Source organism: Osmia bicornis, chromosome 9 (assembly GCF_907164935.1).
Source record: "Osmia bicornis bicornis chromosome 9, iOsmBic2.1, whole genome shotgun sequence".
NCBI lineage: Eukaryota > Metazoa > Arthropoda > Insecta > Hymenoptera > Megachilidae > Osmia > Osmia bicornis.
The window spans coordinates 3,094,893-3,112,592 of record NC_060224.1 but is presented as its reverse complement, the minus strand read 5'-3'; the positions used below and the strand labels follow the sequence as shown (position 1 = coordinate 3,112,592).

Sequence of the window (17,700 nt, the reverse complement as noted above, 5' to 3'; positions counted from 1 at the left end):
GTCTTCCTAATTTCATTCCAACGATATCGCAAAAATCTTCAATTATTCTCTTGTTTCGTTAAGAATAATAATAGAAATGATTTAACGGATGAGTAATATTTGGAACGATAATGAAAAAGGCAGGTAAAAAATGTGGAGGTTAAACGAGGAGGCGTTGAACATGAATTTCAACAGATTCCTTAACTGTTCCCGTTAATTACGCTTAATTACGACGAAAACCATCGGTTTCCCTCCTAAACGTCGCTAACGTTCGTTCGTTCGAACGTGGCAGTTAAAAAGAAAGGCACGAAATTACAGGGCGTCCGAGTCATCTCGATGATAAATCTCTGGCCCGATCAGCCAGAAGATCGAATAATTCATTGGACGAATAACAAGGCGTGCGTAAATAATCGGACAACGTCGATTGATATCAGATCAGATCGATGTAATATTAATGCTTCATTCCCAGCTTAAGAAACTCTTCAAATTTTCATTAAAATACTTCAAACTGCAATTCTTTTTTTAAATAAATGGTCACCTGGGAAACTCTTCACCTGTCGGAAGCCAGGAGAAGAGGTGCCTGGAGCTTCTTCCAGGAGATGGAGAGATCGACCGTTTCCTTGTATATCTTCGACATCTTATTTCAAGGAACGCGTACCGGAAAAAGCGCGATAATAACAGCTCAATAATATCGGCGAGATTGATTCCGGAGCGGATAGATGGACAACGAGGTGGCTCTCCGATATCGGCTAGCCTGTCGGTTCCCCTGGCCCCGTCCATGAATAATTCAAGGCGAAATAATAACGTGCACGTGCTGTAATCGTTACCCAGTCGAGTCAAATATAATTACATCGCGTCCATGGACCGATGAAATATCAACGCGTCAAAGGAACGACCGTCGCTCGTCGGTCCCGCCATGATTATGTCCACTAAATTACGATTATAACTGTAATCGACGTATTCGTGCCCGAAGAAATTCCCTTTTTCTCGAGGCATGAATTTTCCGCAACGAAATTTCCATTGAAAAATTTCGGTACACCTTGTAAGATATCGGGATAAAGAGGATTATTAAACGTGGCAGCCTCCTTTTTCCCCGACGCTGCTCCCCTGCTCCACGGGTATTACAACGCCCCCTTTTTATTAATTTTCCGCGGGGCAACGGCAATTTAAAAACGCTTAAACGCAGGTTAAAGTATTCCGCCAGCCGCGCCAGATACGCCCGATAACCCGGGCCTTTTATTAATTTTGTCAAACTGGTTCCTTTACCGGCTCTTCCTCGCGATCACGCCCCGTTCGCAAGGAACTTTCTCATTACATCGTACAATTTCCTAGATTTTTAGAATATTCCGAGAATCGACGCGTTTCTCATCGCAATTGCTCTGATTCGTTCCGAGGAAAATAAATTAGCCGATCCCGTTTCTTAAAAGCGAAGATAATTCAATTTTCTCGAACCCATTTACATTTTATAAATCTCGTTATTTTGTTTATTTGTCAAAGAAAATTCCCAGAGCACGCGTGTTGGAAATAAAAAGAATTTAATCTGACCCCAGAATCGAGGCTCGTACAAATTTATTAATCGTATTACAACGAACACAGGGATGCAATCGAACGGTACGATCTCGAAATGAATCAACCTGTCCCTTCCATCGAATTTTCTTTACTACATAAAGATTCTTATAATCGACGGGGCGAACGCAGTCAGAATAATGTTTCGCTTTCGAGATAACCTGAGCTACGCCCACGCGTACAGGTGTGAATCTATCCGGGTTACCGAGGAACGGCCCGTTACCGAGGAACACACGAATTCATTCTGGAATTGATTCATCGCCAAGCATTCGTGTTTCCGTGTCACCGTATGCTGGAATTTCGAACTTGCCCTCCGCGACACTCGGATTCCGAACAAATTGCCTCTGGCAAGTTATTTAAAAAACATCTAAGAAAGTAGCATAGTAATTAAGAATAGTCGAACAGATTTAAAACGAATCCAGTTCTTTGTCGACGAGGAAACGGCAAGACCGGAAGCCGTGCACGAAACCGATTAAACGTCATCATCGGCATGAACGATCGTAATGACTTGCCAACAGGAATATCACGGCAGAAGAAGAAAAAAAAAAAAAAAAGTAAAAAGAAATGAAAAAGAATCGACACCTGCGTTCAGCAAGTACTGCCTCGTGTCACGAGCACGAATGCTCGCCCACGTATACTTTTCACGTCGTCGCGCTTAATTCTCGCGCTGTTTTCTGTCGCACTTGTCACGCTTAATTGACACGCGATATCGATACCAGTGTCCCGATAGTCGAACGAGTTTCGTTAAGACACGCCCGTTGAAATATTGTCAAATAGAAAAGGTGGCTTGAATTTATAAGTATGTATATGAGTACATGAAAATCATACGCTGGTAGAGCGATTTACCTCTCTGTAATTAGAAGGGTAAAAATATGAGGGCAATTAAAACGATGCTAACGATATCACCGTGATACGCAGATGTTTTATCCAACCACAACGGGTATTTCTAAATCGACGGGTAAATATTGAATACGAAATATCGAGAGGGTTTAATGATAGTTATTAATCAAGATACCGATGTTTTATCGGAAATATGATTACACGGTACTGTAATTAGAGACGCTTTTAACGGTACTTACAAAGTCGACGGGATTGGATATGAATATTAAATGTTTAAATAATTCATGCGTTCGGTTAATTATTCATCGAAACTTTCGATTGAACTAAGGAAAATCACTATTATCTAGTTTCTTGATTATTAACGCGTGATTCATCGGGGGTTCGAATAAATGTTGATCATTGAAACAGAGGATTGTATAAAAATTAGATAGAGAAATGTTTCGAGCCTGACAGAAAATTATTGCTCGTTTCGTATTCGAAAGTCTTGCATCGTGTATCTTAGTTAAGTTCAATTTACTCGAACGCTGCAATCAGGCTGTGATTCCGTGACTTTCAGAAATCTACGAAATAATCGAGAAGATATCTAGCACGGTTAAAGGCGAGGCAACCGAACGGCGTTACGAAAACGTTAAACGTTTGCTTTCTTTTTTCATCCAGCCAATCTAGAGTCTAGTATTCCCCCGGTGTTAGTTCAATTCTACTCGCGGGAATGAAACGACGGATTAATTTGCTCCTGGGTCTAGTTTATCTCGTGCTTAAATGCAAATCGCTAGCAATTCGTCTTGCTCATTCGACCGCCGCGAGCTGTAAAACCTTTCGCGAATTAAGACGTTCGATCTTACTTTCACACCATCGGAAGATGATAAAAAAAATTTCTGTTCCTTAAAATTACAATCTTCCATCACGATTTCTATGAAAAATTAATTTTTTAAAAAACGATCCAACTGCCAGTTCATCGTGAAATGTAAAAGAAATGGAAAGAGAAATTCGTTTGAATCCCTTGCGATCCATAGAGAAGTCAAAACACTGCTACTAGAGTAGCATCGAGAGATCAACAATGATTCAAGGGATTTTTGGCATGCTGCAAAGGAATCCGTCGTGTCACACGATGACAATCGTTTTACCACGCATTCCGACCCACGAACGATACGACCGAGTTATTAATACACGAAACGTGATGTGGGTCTTTCTTGATGGGAAGAGCAGGTGAAAAAAAGAATCTATCCTTCTAATTTATGATCTTCATTTTCGAACCGAGAGGCTGAACTGGTCTAAGTTTCTTATATAATTTCAACCCTTATATTCAGAGCACAAAAGGGGGTAATTTTTAGAAATTTCTTGAAACACGATATTCTCGTCGTACGGACAATTCTGAAACAGGATGATTAAATTGTTTCCAAGAAATCTAGCAAATAAACAGAATTAAATCGTTCCCGGTTTAAGTCCATAAAATCCATTTAAAACGACCATTGCGTTACTCCTCTATGCCATGAATGAATTATATCCACAAACGTAAAGGTAGATTCATGAATTTCTTTCTTTCTTCTGCTTTTTTTTTGGAACTATAAAATAGAATTTATTTCTACCTTATCTACGTACCACATCTATCGTTTCGAGATATATGAACGATAGAAGAGAGTTGCTTCTTTTCTAGCCTGTAATAAGTTTCTTTTTCGTGTCAGGCACGTGATCAAAATTGTAAACCAGTTTTTCATCTAAACATGGCCTTTGACTCTGTTCTCGGTAAAAATGGCCCTCCGAGAAAGCAGACACGGTCATCGTAATCCAGTTTACTTTCCACGTTGTCTGCTGGATCAGGTACCACACCAAAGGAGCCGAAAAAAATACTCAAAATCTCGGTGTACCACTTATCGAGCTCATTCCCTTCGAAATCTCGTCCTCTTCGAGTTTGTTTCTGACTTTAAAAGTCGTTTCCACTGGGAACGGATATAAAGATTGATCCTTATCTTTCGGGAACTACTGTAGGTGTTTAAAATTCCTTCCAAGTATATCTTAATAGATACAGAAGAAGATTTTTAAATATCTGATTAAAAAATTCTCAATTCTCCCCTTTGGGAGCTGTTCTAAATCTTTAGAAGCCGATAGGAAATCAATAGAAATCGAATTTTCGGAAGCTCAGAAATCCAGAAGAATTTTCCAAATTGATCCGTTTCGAAAATTTTCGGAAGCGTTCATCAGGCTGGCAATTTTGAACCTTCTCCGCGTACGCAACGCGCATGCGCGATAGATCTGATATAACAGGTAACAAATGACATCGTCGAACTGGCATAGTAGCTATCTCTTCATCTGCCTCCGATCCTTCGTCGAACAATTATTGTCCATCTAAGCAACAGTTGCTCGACACGCGACTAAACGACTAAACTTTATCCGCGTAACGTCGAACCGATGGATATATTATTGTCCACGGTTAGGGTACTTTGGTTCGCTGAATTCTGGACAATTATTTCACCGACTAGGAGGGTAGCTTAAGCGAGCCTAGTTAGAAGACATGACGCCAGGTTATGAATCCGAAGTAGAGATACGGGGAAGAGGGGCTTTGGTTGTAACACGTGTTGTTAACCGGTTCTACCTTAATTGTCTTAAACGGAGACCATCATAATTCTGGCTTTATCTCGCCACGACTCCACCGTTCCAGCCGAGTCGCGACATCGGAAACTGTCCTTACCGGATCATTTCCTAGAACAACGTTAACCCTTTCCTTTCACTCGAGACAGTTTCTCTTTTCTTTAATGGACGATGCTCGATCATTGTTTCAAATTGATGGTTAATCGTCGATTATAAGTAATTATAGACGTCATAGGATATCGATGGGGAAAGAATGGAAGTGAACTGAACGATTCTATATTTCATAGGGGATGATTAAGACAGGGTTATTATTGGACGGGGAGAGTTTAAAGATTCGCAGAACAAGTTCTTAGATGGTGAAAGAGGGAAGGATCATCGACATGGTAGAGAGGACAGTTTAGGTTTCGGTTCAACGTGCGACAGTGTCAGGACGTTAACCGTGAAATATCCATCACTGCCGTACCGAGAAAACCAACGACGCTGTTCAGACTTCGGTGGATCGGGTCAGATAAATGTAATAGTCCATAGTTCAGCTTGCTAACAAGGCTAGCTCGTCAGATCGAAGATAAAACCGTGGTTCGGCTGACTCTGCCCGTTTATAATGAGGCCTAGTAGGGCCTGATCACCGATTAGGAAATTCTTCGGCGATACTTCATCAATCACCGAAATCGCCGCCGATTTCCGTCACCGCGAAATTCGAGAACGCGAAAGGGACCCTTTAACGAGCGACTCTTGTAAATATGAATCTTCGTGTACCATTAAAGTCAAGTATTTTTAATGCATTATTATGATTTATTATCATTGGGGATTTGAAGCTAAAGAATAACTTCTAGAATTGAAATATAATGCCAAAAGTTATATTTATATATGAGCCGTCAATTTTTTGCTTATTTAGTTTAACAACACATCTCGAAAGCGTACTCTTATTGCTCGATGTTTTGCATTAATAATTCAAAAACTAAACCTTATCGAAAGAGTTGTTCAGAATTAACCCAGCTACCACCCCCTCAAAGGATGCGACCCCTAGCCAAATACCAGTGACTGCAGATGCAGAAAATTGGACATGCTTTTGTTTTCGAGGGGTCATGATTTAGGGGGTCCCAGACACCCCCATATGAGATTAGATCTGCATGCAGAGAGTACAGGTAGTATGATAATTGTACCTGTTTTACCTGTCCCTCATTTACCATACCACCCACTCAAGATAGATTCTAGCGCTATCTATACAAAATGTCCTAAACTATTCGATAACCTGCCGGAGTACCGACAGTCAATAACTTGCCGGCTTATCCAGCAGTTGGTAAATTATCGACTAGTTTCTGCCGTTACTACATAGATGGCGAAGGAGTCGAATTCTTTATCGACTTACCGACAGATATTTAATTTTGTAATTTCTTCTATTACCGACACTATTTTTTATATTCTCAGCCTCAGTTGGTAAAATAACTCATCTAGATCATAGATCAATCCCCCGGCGCTAAAATGAATAAATTTAATTTTAACCATTCAAATATTTTTCTAATCCAACCCCTAAGGTAATAGAAATAAATCTAATATAAAAATTCAAAATTGTAATTGTAACTATATATGCCTCGATTAAAATTCCAATATAATTCATCATTTTCGTTATTACTCGTGATCATTAACGATTAGAAGCAACACTAAAGTAATAGAAATAAATCTATTACAGAAATTTGCAATTTTAACTGTAACTATATGTGCCTCGATTAAAATTCCAATATAATTGATCATTTTTTTTATTAATCGTGATCATTAACGATTAAGAGAGCGCGTAATACATGCTCTCAAGCGTAGTGTAACCAGTACATAGATGTATCTCTAAGAATCTCGAAAGCTCATCGGGGAAAGAGCTATCTCTTCCCTTCTCTAGCGACAACTGTTCACCTGAAATAGATGTACAAACTATACTCCATAGATCCCCCACCTTTCTCTGTTTAACTTGATCTTGATTTTTGAAAGGGAACAGCTGGTAACGGCAGTCGGGTGTTCGACGGTGTAACGTTCGGACCTCGGTGGAAATTAGCTTGCACGGAAATGCGTCTTAACCCCACTATCAATGCTGTCGCCATACACGGATCCGCGGGGCCGTTTAAGGATTCGATAATCGATCATCAGTAATCATTTCCACCGGCAGTCCGTTTCGAGAAATCGCGGCAGCGACGATACGCATTCCTCGTGCCGCTACGAACGGAATAACTGAATAGGCGCGAAAAATTGCCGCTTCGGATTTTACGCCGCGTCCGGAGAAGAATTTCGAAGAGAAAAGTGTTCGATGAAGGAATTCGAGAAAGCTGCACCCACGAGGAACGCGTTTGACTGATAAGTGGCGAGAATAAAAGGCACGAATCTCGTACGAATTCCTTCGGCGAGTATTCGAGGCGCGTTTGACAACCGAAGACCCGGTTTAAGTAGCACGATTCGCGTTTTCTGTGACCACCGGTGCGCGTTCTGATCTATATCGATTTTCCTCTCGAAAGTGCGACCGATCTTCGACCCCGTCCACGTTTCAAAACAGAAGGATTCGATTGTTTGCATTCGACTTTCGAGAAACGCTCGCGAGGTAAGTGAACCGGAAGTTTGATACGGTACCGGCGGAATATCAACGAATTCATTTCGTAAACGTGTATAAACAAAGTGTATAAACAGGGAAATTGTGCAATGATTTTTCCTCCTTAATTACAGTCCGTGCATTAAGGACGATTATCTCGATTTCGCAACGAAAGTAGGTGAATGACGATCGATCATTCGCGGGAAAATAAAATAGGAGAAAATTCAAGGCTAGAGGGTGATTATTTTAGAATTTCGAGAACAAGAAATTTATTTTCATGAATCCAAGATAAATCGTCAGATTTCTAAGTAATAATATAGAACTAATTATGAATCAAATCTCATTTGTTTTAATTTAATTGAATGAAGCTAGCTATAGAAATTGTAAAAGAAAATTAAGATGAGTTTCTTGGCGAAGAGATGAGAACATCAGAAAATGTTGCATAACAAAAGAAACGAGGAAGAAATCATTTAGTATGCCACCTAATTCACGGTGCTTGAAAAAGCAAACCACAAACAGTGCTCAGTACCATGAAATTTGAATGGAAAGTAATGATCCAGCCTGTTATGTTCTTTTAATGCCAGATTATTTAAATGATGTTAAAATATATAACAAAGTAGTACGAAGAACTTAACTTTCAATTTAATACTTAGCAATTATTCAGCGAAGTTTGTCAACTGCAACGGAGCTACTAATTTTGTTGCAAAATAAGATTCAACAAAAGATCATCGTGAAATTGAGATTCAAAGGAAAGCATTGGTTCAACCAATTTGCAATGAAGCGTGGAGACAGGGCATTCAAACGAAAGTTACGTGGTACCAAGAAGAAGATAATACTTGCATCACTAAATATTTGGATTCATTAGCGAAGATTCATTCAACACTGCAAACGTATCATTATTTATTTAGTCGATAATCATTAGAACGATTAATACAGATTTTCTTAAATGAATATATGACAGCTTTTTAATTAATCGATATAAGAAATTTTATTTACCTGACGTTTACATATTCAAATGAGATTATGTAGATTATAAATAATTCTATTTCCTGCTAGTTATTAACATTCGATAAAACATTTACAATTCATTTACCTCTGTAATAGCAGAATATTCACTTCAGATAAAGTTCTCTCGAAAGATTCATTAATTTAGTCCAATTAATCCAACTCGAATCGAAATACCATTTGGTTGCATTTCAGCAGCGAAATTGATTTCATCAGCGTCGAAAACCGATGACACTAGAAATATTTTATCGCTGACCCACTACGAAACCGTATCATCATAAGTAACATCGTGTAAATTTTATTTAACACCGAATACTCTTAAAATAAACTTAAAATTTCGTAAGCTACTGTTTTTCTTTAATTGCAATTTAAATTCATCTGCATGTAACAGAGGTCAGAAATTTCTTTTCATCATCAATCGTAGAAAAAAAGTAGCTGTTCGTTCGTAAGACCTACGGACGTTTACTTTCTTCCTGTTACGCGATCCACGAAAGTTACACAAAAATGAGCTGCCCGACCACGTGGAACTTGGTCAAAAACCGATTGGTCGCCGACAGGCCGGAGATGTTGTTCGAACCATCCTTTCCACGCGAATTTCTCCGTTGAATTTACTTTCTACATTCGCCTATTTTCGTTGACTATTACGCGTGTCTATCCTCCAGTAACTTCTACTATCTCGGCGTTGTCTTAGTCTCTTTGAAAACGAGAACGTTATGAATATCACAAAATGTTCAGTGAACTTCGAACACGATTTTTAATTTCCAGGGTGATTATTTATCAAATTTGCAAATATAATCTAATTTGCTTTGAAATATTAGAAAAGCTCAATGAAATCATAGAGGATTATAATAAATTTTCAAATAATGCATGATTGGTTTAAAATTTGTAAGGGACATTGCAGATCCCATAATTATTTTAAAGTCTCAAAATCTAATTTGCCTATGCTACTAGTTTAATACCGTACTGCAATTTTTCCACTGCAATATACAGATTAGCCCGAGCAACGATTGCATAGGATGTCTGACCCCCTTCAATCTAATCTCGATTCCCTTGACCACGTACTTTCTATGGAAGCAGACTTGAATGGGACCAGTCTGGTGTACCACAACCATGGGAACTATATAACACGGATGTTCTACCGTTATAAAGGGTCCTCTAAGTTCTATGCACTCGACCTACGACGTATCGAATGGCGGTTGTCTAGTTTAGGAAAAAGTGTAACTCTAGGTCAATGTTCTTCGATGGTCGTCTCGAAGCAACTAGCTCTTTCGAATCATTCGACTCGAAATTGTTTCTCCTTTTATTTCAACGTCGACCGTTAATACGAAGCTTTGGTTAAAGGTAAAAATCAAATTCGAACGTGAGAAAGTATCAGGAGCAAAGTAATTTGCGTTATCATAGCATGCAAACGCGAAGTTTCCCTTTTCTTGGATTATTTTCTTGTTTCTTAGGGGTTTCTCTTTCTTTGCAGACGTATTTAAAGGAAACATACTTTGCTTACTAATTGAAATCTTAGTGGCAAACGTATTCGGGCACCGGAAACTGAATACCTGATTTGAAATTGAAAATACAAATTAATTTACTAACAATAAAATACGTGCTTTTGCTGTTTTAAAAAATTACAATTTGTTGAAATCGCGAAATTTCCTCGTTTACTGACACAATAGCACAAAAATAACAGTTAAACGGTGCCGTTACGAATTCGCATCGCAGAATCAGGATAATGTTTAGCCGAATCAGATGTTCTGAATGATAAATAGAGACCACCGGAGTGATTAATATCAAACGCCGAGAGGATTCGATCGGAATTCTTAATGAAAACGTTCGCAGTCCGCGTTGGAACTTGTTTGTATTTGTTTCAATGTCGTTGAACCGGCTCGATCGCTTAGAAAGGAACAGGGCGATAAAATTCCGGAAAATTATTATCGATTAGTTCATAACTGGAAAATATGAATATGTAAATGAAAGAAGAAGAGGTTTAATATGTACACGGTTGCGAGATCAGAAGTGATAATTATCAGAGGAATTTAAGTCGTAAAGTTGATCGACTTTGAGAATTCTAAAACTGTGTCGATCATTAATAATTTCTATAGTTAAATAACTGGTTGTCAATCTCATTACAATATTGGTAAATTTACTAATTAGTATTCTTTTAAGTACTCGCGAACAGATTATGACGTAATTCTGAACAGAATAGCAATTATTACATAAAAGAAATAATAATCTTCATTATTTGGCGGATGCTACATTACGAAATGATCCAAAATTATATGTAGGATACATGATTCATCCTTTCACTATTTTGCAATTTTTTTTTTTTTATATCTCATGGAGAAAAACATTCGTGATGAATAAAATTTGAATCCTTTGAAAGTAGAAAAATAAAAGGGTTCAGGTGCAGATTGCGCAAAATGTAATTCCTTTTACCATGAGAAGAAAACACTTACACGCGAACTAATACAAGTGGAAACACAGACTCGATGTCCTTGGCAAAATTCCTTTTTAAGAGTAGTTTGTTTAGCCTTGTGTAATACAACATTAGTCCTAGATCTATGAGCTGAGGCCCTTTTAAAGCGGTGAAAGACAAACACATCAAAAATAAGCAAGATTGTTGAACACGCGAAACAGGTATTCTACTTAAAAGTTTCAACAGAGCGCACTCGATATATCCAGAAGTACGGAATGTTGATTACTTAACACTTTGACGATCGAATATCTCATCGGATATATGATTTTTCAACGCGAAATAAAAAGCCTCGATTTATGTACTGTGAACTATGAAATTACCATTTTCCAGAAAGCAACCCTTATCTAATCAGCAATTTTCCTATTAATAGTACTGCCACTGCTACAAATGTTGCTGACAATTAAAAATTCATGTGCCATAGGTGATTAAAAATGTATAATGATCCTATCAACTCTATCGATCGACACGACAAAAATGACAGCGTTTTCTTTGAATAAAATATCCTTCTGTGACTATTCTCAAATATTATCAGAAACAGAACAACTTTTTCTTTTGTTTTATAATACTATTTCTACTCCTGAAGCTACTTTCTTAAAAATTCACCTTTCAAACTGGTTCCCCATGTATTTTTTAAAGATACAACTTTTATTTCATCAAGTGCGCGCAAAAAAGTAGTACTATCGACTGTATTAGAATTTACGTTCATTTTTATGGAAATGATATTATTCAACGGAAGGTAATTGAACTTATTGGCGATCGAATGTCGAAACTGTACCATTCCATGGGTAATAATTTTCCTTGCGAAATGTAGCAATTATGCAAAATTTTTCATAAAGAGTTTTATCGTTTAGAAAAAAAGGAGTAATCTTGATCGAAAAATCAATTCATCGATTTTATTATAAATGAAATATTACTTTTATCTTATCGCTTATATGCAGATTTTGTCGACGTCTGAAAAAATGATGGCGGAACACGCAATTGTCGTCAAGAATGCAGAAAAAAAATATGGCAATGGAAATCTGGTGTTGAAAGATTTAAATCTGACCGTCCCTAAGGGTTGTATGTAAGTAAACCACAAAACTGAAATTCTAATTTTCATAAATCCTTGTATGAACTTCTTTTGTTCATTATGCATTACCTCTAGAGTCACAATGAGACAACCAATTGCTTTACTAATTAACTTATGCAAATTTTGTGTTGTTCTTTTATTCGTAAATGCTTTTTGTTACAAGCTCTTTTTCCATAGCCTTCGAAAAATTGTTTTCCACGTGCCCAGAAGCGCTGTCAAAATGTGAATAATTTAAGAGCTTACAAATGGTCATTGTCGAAGATAACTATCTCACTGTGAATGTTTATGCAATTCTGTATCATAAATAATTCATAACAACGTTAAACCTACAGATATGGATTACTGGGTGCCAGCGGATGCGGCAAAACCACCCTTCTCTCTTGTATAGTTGGCGTTCGAAAATTGGACGATGGAGACATTTGGGTGCTCGGTAAAGAACCAGGGCAAAAGGGCTCTGGAATTCCAGGACCTCGCGTTGGTTACATGCCACAGGATATCTCACTGGTCGGCGAATTTTCCGTAATGGGCGCTCTATGTTTCTTCGGAAAGATCAATGGCTTGGATAATGATACGATCGGTGGGTCTTCAAATTAAATTTCCTTTTATATTGATTATTTCATGTCTCAAAATTCTTCATACGATATTCAACAAATTAATAATCGGTGTTCCAAATATCCTACACTCCTCTTTATTTTATTTTAGAAACATTTTACACATTTCAGAGGAGAGGTATCTGTTCCTGAAGGATCTACTTCAGCTGCCACCCAAGAACCGTTTAGTGAAGAACATGAGCGGTGGGCAACAAAGAAGAGTATCCTTCGCAGCAGCTTTGTTACACAAACCGGAACTGTTGATCCTGGATGAACCTACGGTCGGTTTAGATCCGGTTTTAAGGGACAAGCAAGTACACTTTCTTCCTTTTCTCTGTTTCTCCGCTTCGTTCAATTAAAATCGATTAATCCTGTTTAACGAGAATTTCTTGCGTAGCATTTGGAATCATTTGGTGAAACTGACGAAGGAAGAGGAAGTGACGGTCGTCATCACGACACATTATATCGAGGAGGCGAAACAGGCAGACAAGGTAAGTTGTTTAAAAAAGAAGAGAGACGTCATAGATGAAGGATAGGCAAATCAGTTTGCTGATTTACATTTAGTGTCAGACAAAAGATAATTCAATTAGATAGGGTGACAAAGGTTATAGATAATTGTTTGTGTCAATAATTGATTGGACATGGTATGCTAAACGAATCTAATTAACCTTATGACAAATTGTTTGCTCTATAATCATGATTAGCATAATTCACGTGCTCGAATAATATAATCGTAGAAATATTATTTCTTCAATTTAAATCTTGGAATTTGGAGCGTTTAATGAGAATTAAACACTGAGAAGAAATAAAAAATATTGAATTTTTGGAATACCGATTATGGAAGCTACAAGTGTCATTGTGATTTGTAGATTGGATTATTGAGATGCGGACAGATGTTGGCTGAATCATCGCCGAATAAATTACTCGAACGATTTCAGACTGATTCTTTAGAGGAAGCCTATTTAAACCTGAGTCAAATACAAGAAGAAAATCCGACTCAAAGCATCGCCAGATTTTCTTCCAACGAAATGAACAATGTCATCACCGTGACCACTCTACACAGCATTTACATACCCAAGGTGGTAAAAAACCTTTGATCCATTCATCTAACACTTGTTTGCTATATTCATCGATGAAAATACTATGAATTATTTACGAGTATCATTCTACGTTTTCTAACAATGAATTTCTGTCATTTCTATTCCTATAAAGAAAACTTCGAGACAAGTCATTCTATGAAATTTCATAATGTATGAAATTCCATAATGTATGAAATTCCATAATGTGGAAAGAAGGAGATGAAGGCCGACAAGTTAACACCGTTCACCTAATTACACCGCCATGCACAACCAATAAAATTAGCAAATTTAAAAGAACAAATCTCGTTTTACGACTAAAGAACATTTTTGAACAGATTGTTTTTTAATGTACAAGATCTATTTTTAATTTCTTTACATTGTATCTTTGTGCAAACAAATTTATTTCATATTATCATCTTAGGTGTTCAATAAAACATTTCTTGCAATTTGTTCATCTTTTCTATTTAACACATCGATTGTCAATGAAAAATAATTTCAACTTGGTATCTGGCATTACAGATTTAATGAATTATTTCAGAGTAAGCTGGAATTGAGGAGTAATTGGAAGAAGAGATGTCAAGCACTACTGATGAAGAATGCTCTTCAGTTTATACGTCATCCAGGGTAACCATCGCCGTTAATTAATTATTTATTGAGAATGCAAATGAGGAACATTGTGACAATGACGTTTTTTTTTCTCTTCGCAGAGGGATACTGTTCTCGCTGCTTCTACCGATACTGCAAGTGACATTATTTTTTAACTCGATCGGCCAAGATCCAAAGAACCTTAAAATATCGATCGTGAACGAGGAGGCTGGGAATTGTAGTAACGGAATGAATTTCGGCAATGTTATCTACAACCAAAATAATTTCACTTGCAATTACGTTGATCTGAGCTGTAGGTTCCTAACGGAGATCGATGACACCTTTTTGGATAAGGTAGGCATACTTCGAGGATCAAAGTTATGGTAATATAGTTTCCATCGGAGCTGTACAAGTGGGAGGAAATGCCGTTAACGGTTATTCTAGAAAGGAATGCAATAATGTCCGGTTGGATCTCATTTCTAGCTGTACTACAACAGCTATGAGGAGGCATTGGATAGAGTTGCAAAGGAGAAAAGCGTTGCAATAATGCATTTCAAGAGGAACTTTTCTCATGCGATGCTAGCAAAACTCGACGACTATTTGGGAATGTCTGACGAGGAAATTATTGATAGTCAGATAGAAGTTGCCATCCATACAGCAGGTAAATACATGCCAGCGTAACAGCACGTATTTTATTTATCAGAAATATAAAATTTAACATAAATGCGTTCAAATCTGTTGCATCGTTAATTGAATCGCAAAAAATCTTTCATTTAGTTTTTGCAATATAATAAATATGTATACGATTTTCCTACACCTGCATTAAAAAAAATTTCGTTTTTATAATAACTAACTAAATCAACTTGACGATTCTACGTACAGGTAATAAAATTACCATAAGCTTAAAACTTCGTCATCGTGACGCTTCAGATTGAATAAATTTACTTTTTATTCGTTATTTTTGAATACTGATGATTTTCTATTACACTTTATGTTTTTTCAGACAAGCAAATCAGTTTCTATTTGCAAGCAAAGTTGCACGACTTCTTCTTTGACAAATACAAGACGATCCTGAAGCAATGCAAGATTACTCCAAAATTTGCAAACTTACCATTGCAAGTAAGTATATTTATTAAATTTAACACGAATGAAACATAATAAAATCAAATTATCTCAATGTTTCAGTTCGAGGAGCCAATTTTTGGTAAAAAAGATCAAAATTATGCGACGTTTGTGGCACCGACTTTCATCTTGACGTAAGTTTTATTGGTAATCTCTATTTAATTTCATTTTTCTAATTTAGAAAATGTATATATTTTGGATCTTTTTAGGCTCACTTTCGTTCAGGCAACGTCGATCTGTTCGAGTGTAATCGTAACCGATAGGCATTCAGGTGTGTGGGATCGAATTCTAGTTCAAGGTAATTACAAATCATTTTAGATAATTTTATGATAATATATGCTCTTTTTCACTGTACGTGAAGTAATTGCTTTAATACATTACGAAAAGTGTATCCTATTGCTTTGCATTTTTACGTTTTCCTTACAAACTCCATTGCAAAAAACGTGATGACAAAAAATGTATTTCAATCATTTGCATTTTAATTTTTGCGAAAATTCAGCACGATAGAATTACTTATTCGTCTCTTCAATGCCCGAAGCGATAATTAATGGGTTTCACTGATTTGAGAAAACAGGTGTAACGACGATAGATAACTTTGTGATACACTGTATTCTTCTATTTGCATAATCTTATGCTCTTTTTCACATTTACATGAAGTAATTGCTTTAATACATAGTTCCATTACGAAGTGTATTCTGTTGCTTTGCATTTTCATGTTTTTCTTACAAGCTTCATTACAAAAAACGTAATGATAAAAAATGCATTTTAATTTTTGCGAAAATTCAACACGATAGAATTACTTATTCGTCACTTCAATGCTCGAAGCAATAATTAATGGATTTCACTAATTTGAAAAAACAGGTGTAACGACGGCAGAAATATTAATCACGCATCTGATATCGCAAGTGACAGTGATTGTTGTACAAGTGGCGGCAGCATTGTGCTTCTACTTCGTGATCTTCGGCGTCGAGTGTAAAGGATCAATGATCACTGTCGTTTGGATGACGTTGCTCGAAGGAATTTGTGGAATGAATTATGGTGAGCGTTCAAACAAACAATTACACGATCGAAAAATTGTAAATTTTTATTTAAACACTTTGATCTTCATCGATGGATAGTTTAGTTCTTGAACATCATGCGGTCATAATTAATCATGCAAAGATGATTTAACTTCAAATCGAACATTTGCATTCTTTTCATTTTCTGGAATTACTAATATCTCAAGATTTTTAATAATGTTTCTGTGTTTTTTTGCAGGATTTATGATATCAGTGGTTTGCGCTTCGCATACTCTTGCCAATTATGTATCGGTTGGAAGTTTCTATCCATTGATACTTCTATGTGGTGAGTGACATTGGCTATTTCAATTCCGCTTTCTGGGCCATTATGGGTTTTTGTTCCACAAACCGTGGGTCAATTTATTCCACAAATTGTGGGCCATTTACGGGCTACTGATCATTCTACAAACTATGGACCATTTATAGGCCACCGATTATCCCATAAATTGTGGACCATTTGTGCCCATCATTTGCTTCCCTGGAATATTTTTGTGGGCAACTTGTGGGATATTTAATTTCTTGTGATATAACTGTCTCTTTACTGATTTTCTAATTCTCAATATGTAACAGGATTCATCTGGCCCATCGAGGGAATGCCATGGCTACTACGATGGATCAGTTTAGTTCTACCATTAACGATGCCAGGAATATCTTTGAGAGCAGTGATGGAAAAAGGATCGTCTATCGTGGACCCGGAAGTGTACTCGGGATTTTTAGTGGTCTTAGCATGGATCGTGAGCTTCGTAGCGTTTTGTTTATTCCACTTAAAATCAAAGATGCCGTAAAAAATGAAGAGGCAACGTCGAAGGACAGGGAATAAAGTATCACATTTTTGTGTATACGTGTGCAATAGTGAAAAAGAAAGTTCTTTTCACGTGTTCCACAGGGTCGTATCGTTTTAAATTTATACCTAGTAGCAGTTAAGGTAAATGTTAGAACTTTCTTTGAGTGCGATTGTTGAGGAAAGATATACGTTTAATTTAATTGAGAAAATCGTGTTCGTCTCTGACAAGGCAACTTGTGCCGTTGCTTTTGTGATAAATGTTGCCTGTATATTTAAGTCCAGACATTGTATAAAATCCGATGAGCGTGATGTTACTTGTTAATAAATACCAGTAATATGTTGTTTCTTTTTTTACTGTGACATTGGTTAACTCGTTATAATCTATATTACAGTGTACCATA

At 37.0% G+C, this 17,700-nt stretch overlaps 2 protein-coding genes across 4 annotated transcripts in view; one reads left to right on the top strand and one right to left on the bottom strand.

Annotated features, from left to right (window-relative positions):
* Nucleotides 1-17,700, bottom strand: part of LOC114872134 (nicotinamide/nicotinic acid mononucleotide adenylyltransferase 1) — a 54,297-nt gene that overhangs the window by 26,439 nt on the left and 10,158 nt on the right. The window lies entirely within an intron of this gene.
* On the top strand, nt 6,960-17,640 carry LOC114872135 (ABC transporter G family member 23-like). The gene is made up of 15 exons (XM_029178990.2): nt 6,960-7,552; nt 11,951-12,075; nt 12,414-12,658; nt 12,804-12,981; nt 13,069-13,162; nt 13,541-13,750; nt 14,289-14,374; nt 14,458-14,689; nt 14,819-14,996; nt 15,339-15,454; nt 15,521-15,591; nt 15,667-15,755; nt 16,319-16,495; nt 16,715-16,801; nt 17,086-17,640. Exons 2-15 carry the CDS (start codon nt 11,972-11,974, stop codon nt 17,298-17,300), a joined length of 2,082 nt encoding a protein of 693 aa, XP_029034823.2. The 5' UTR covers nt 6,960-7,552; nt 11,951-11,971; the 3' UTR covers nt 17,301-17,640.

Bases quoted from the DNA above. Each gene is read 5' to 3' on its own strand.
- LOC114872135 (XM_029178990.2), top strand. From the start codon at position 11,972: ATGATGGCGGAACACGCAATTGTCGTCAAGAATGCAGAAAAAAAATAT. The intron at 12,982-13,068 runs GCAAGTACACTT...TTTCTTGCGTAG, and splicing joins GATCCGGTTTTAAGGGACAA to CATTTGGAATCATTTGGTGA. The intron at 13,163-13,540 runs GTAAGTTGTTTA...TGTGATTTGTAG, and splicing joins AGGCGAAACAGGCAGACAAG to ATTGGATTATTGAGATGCGG.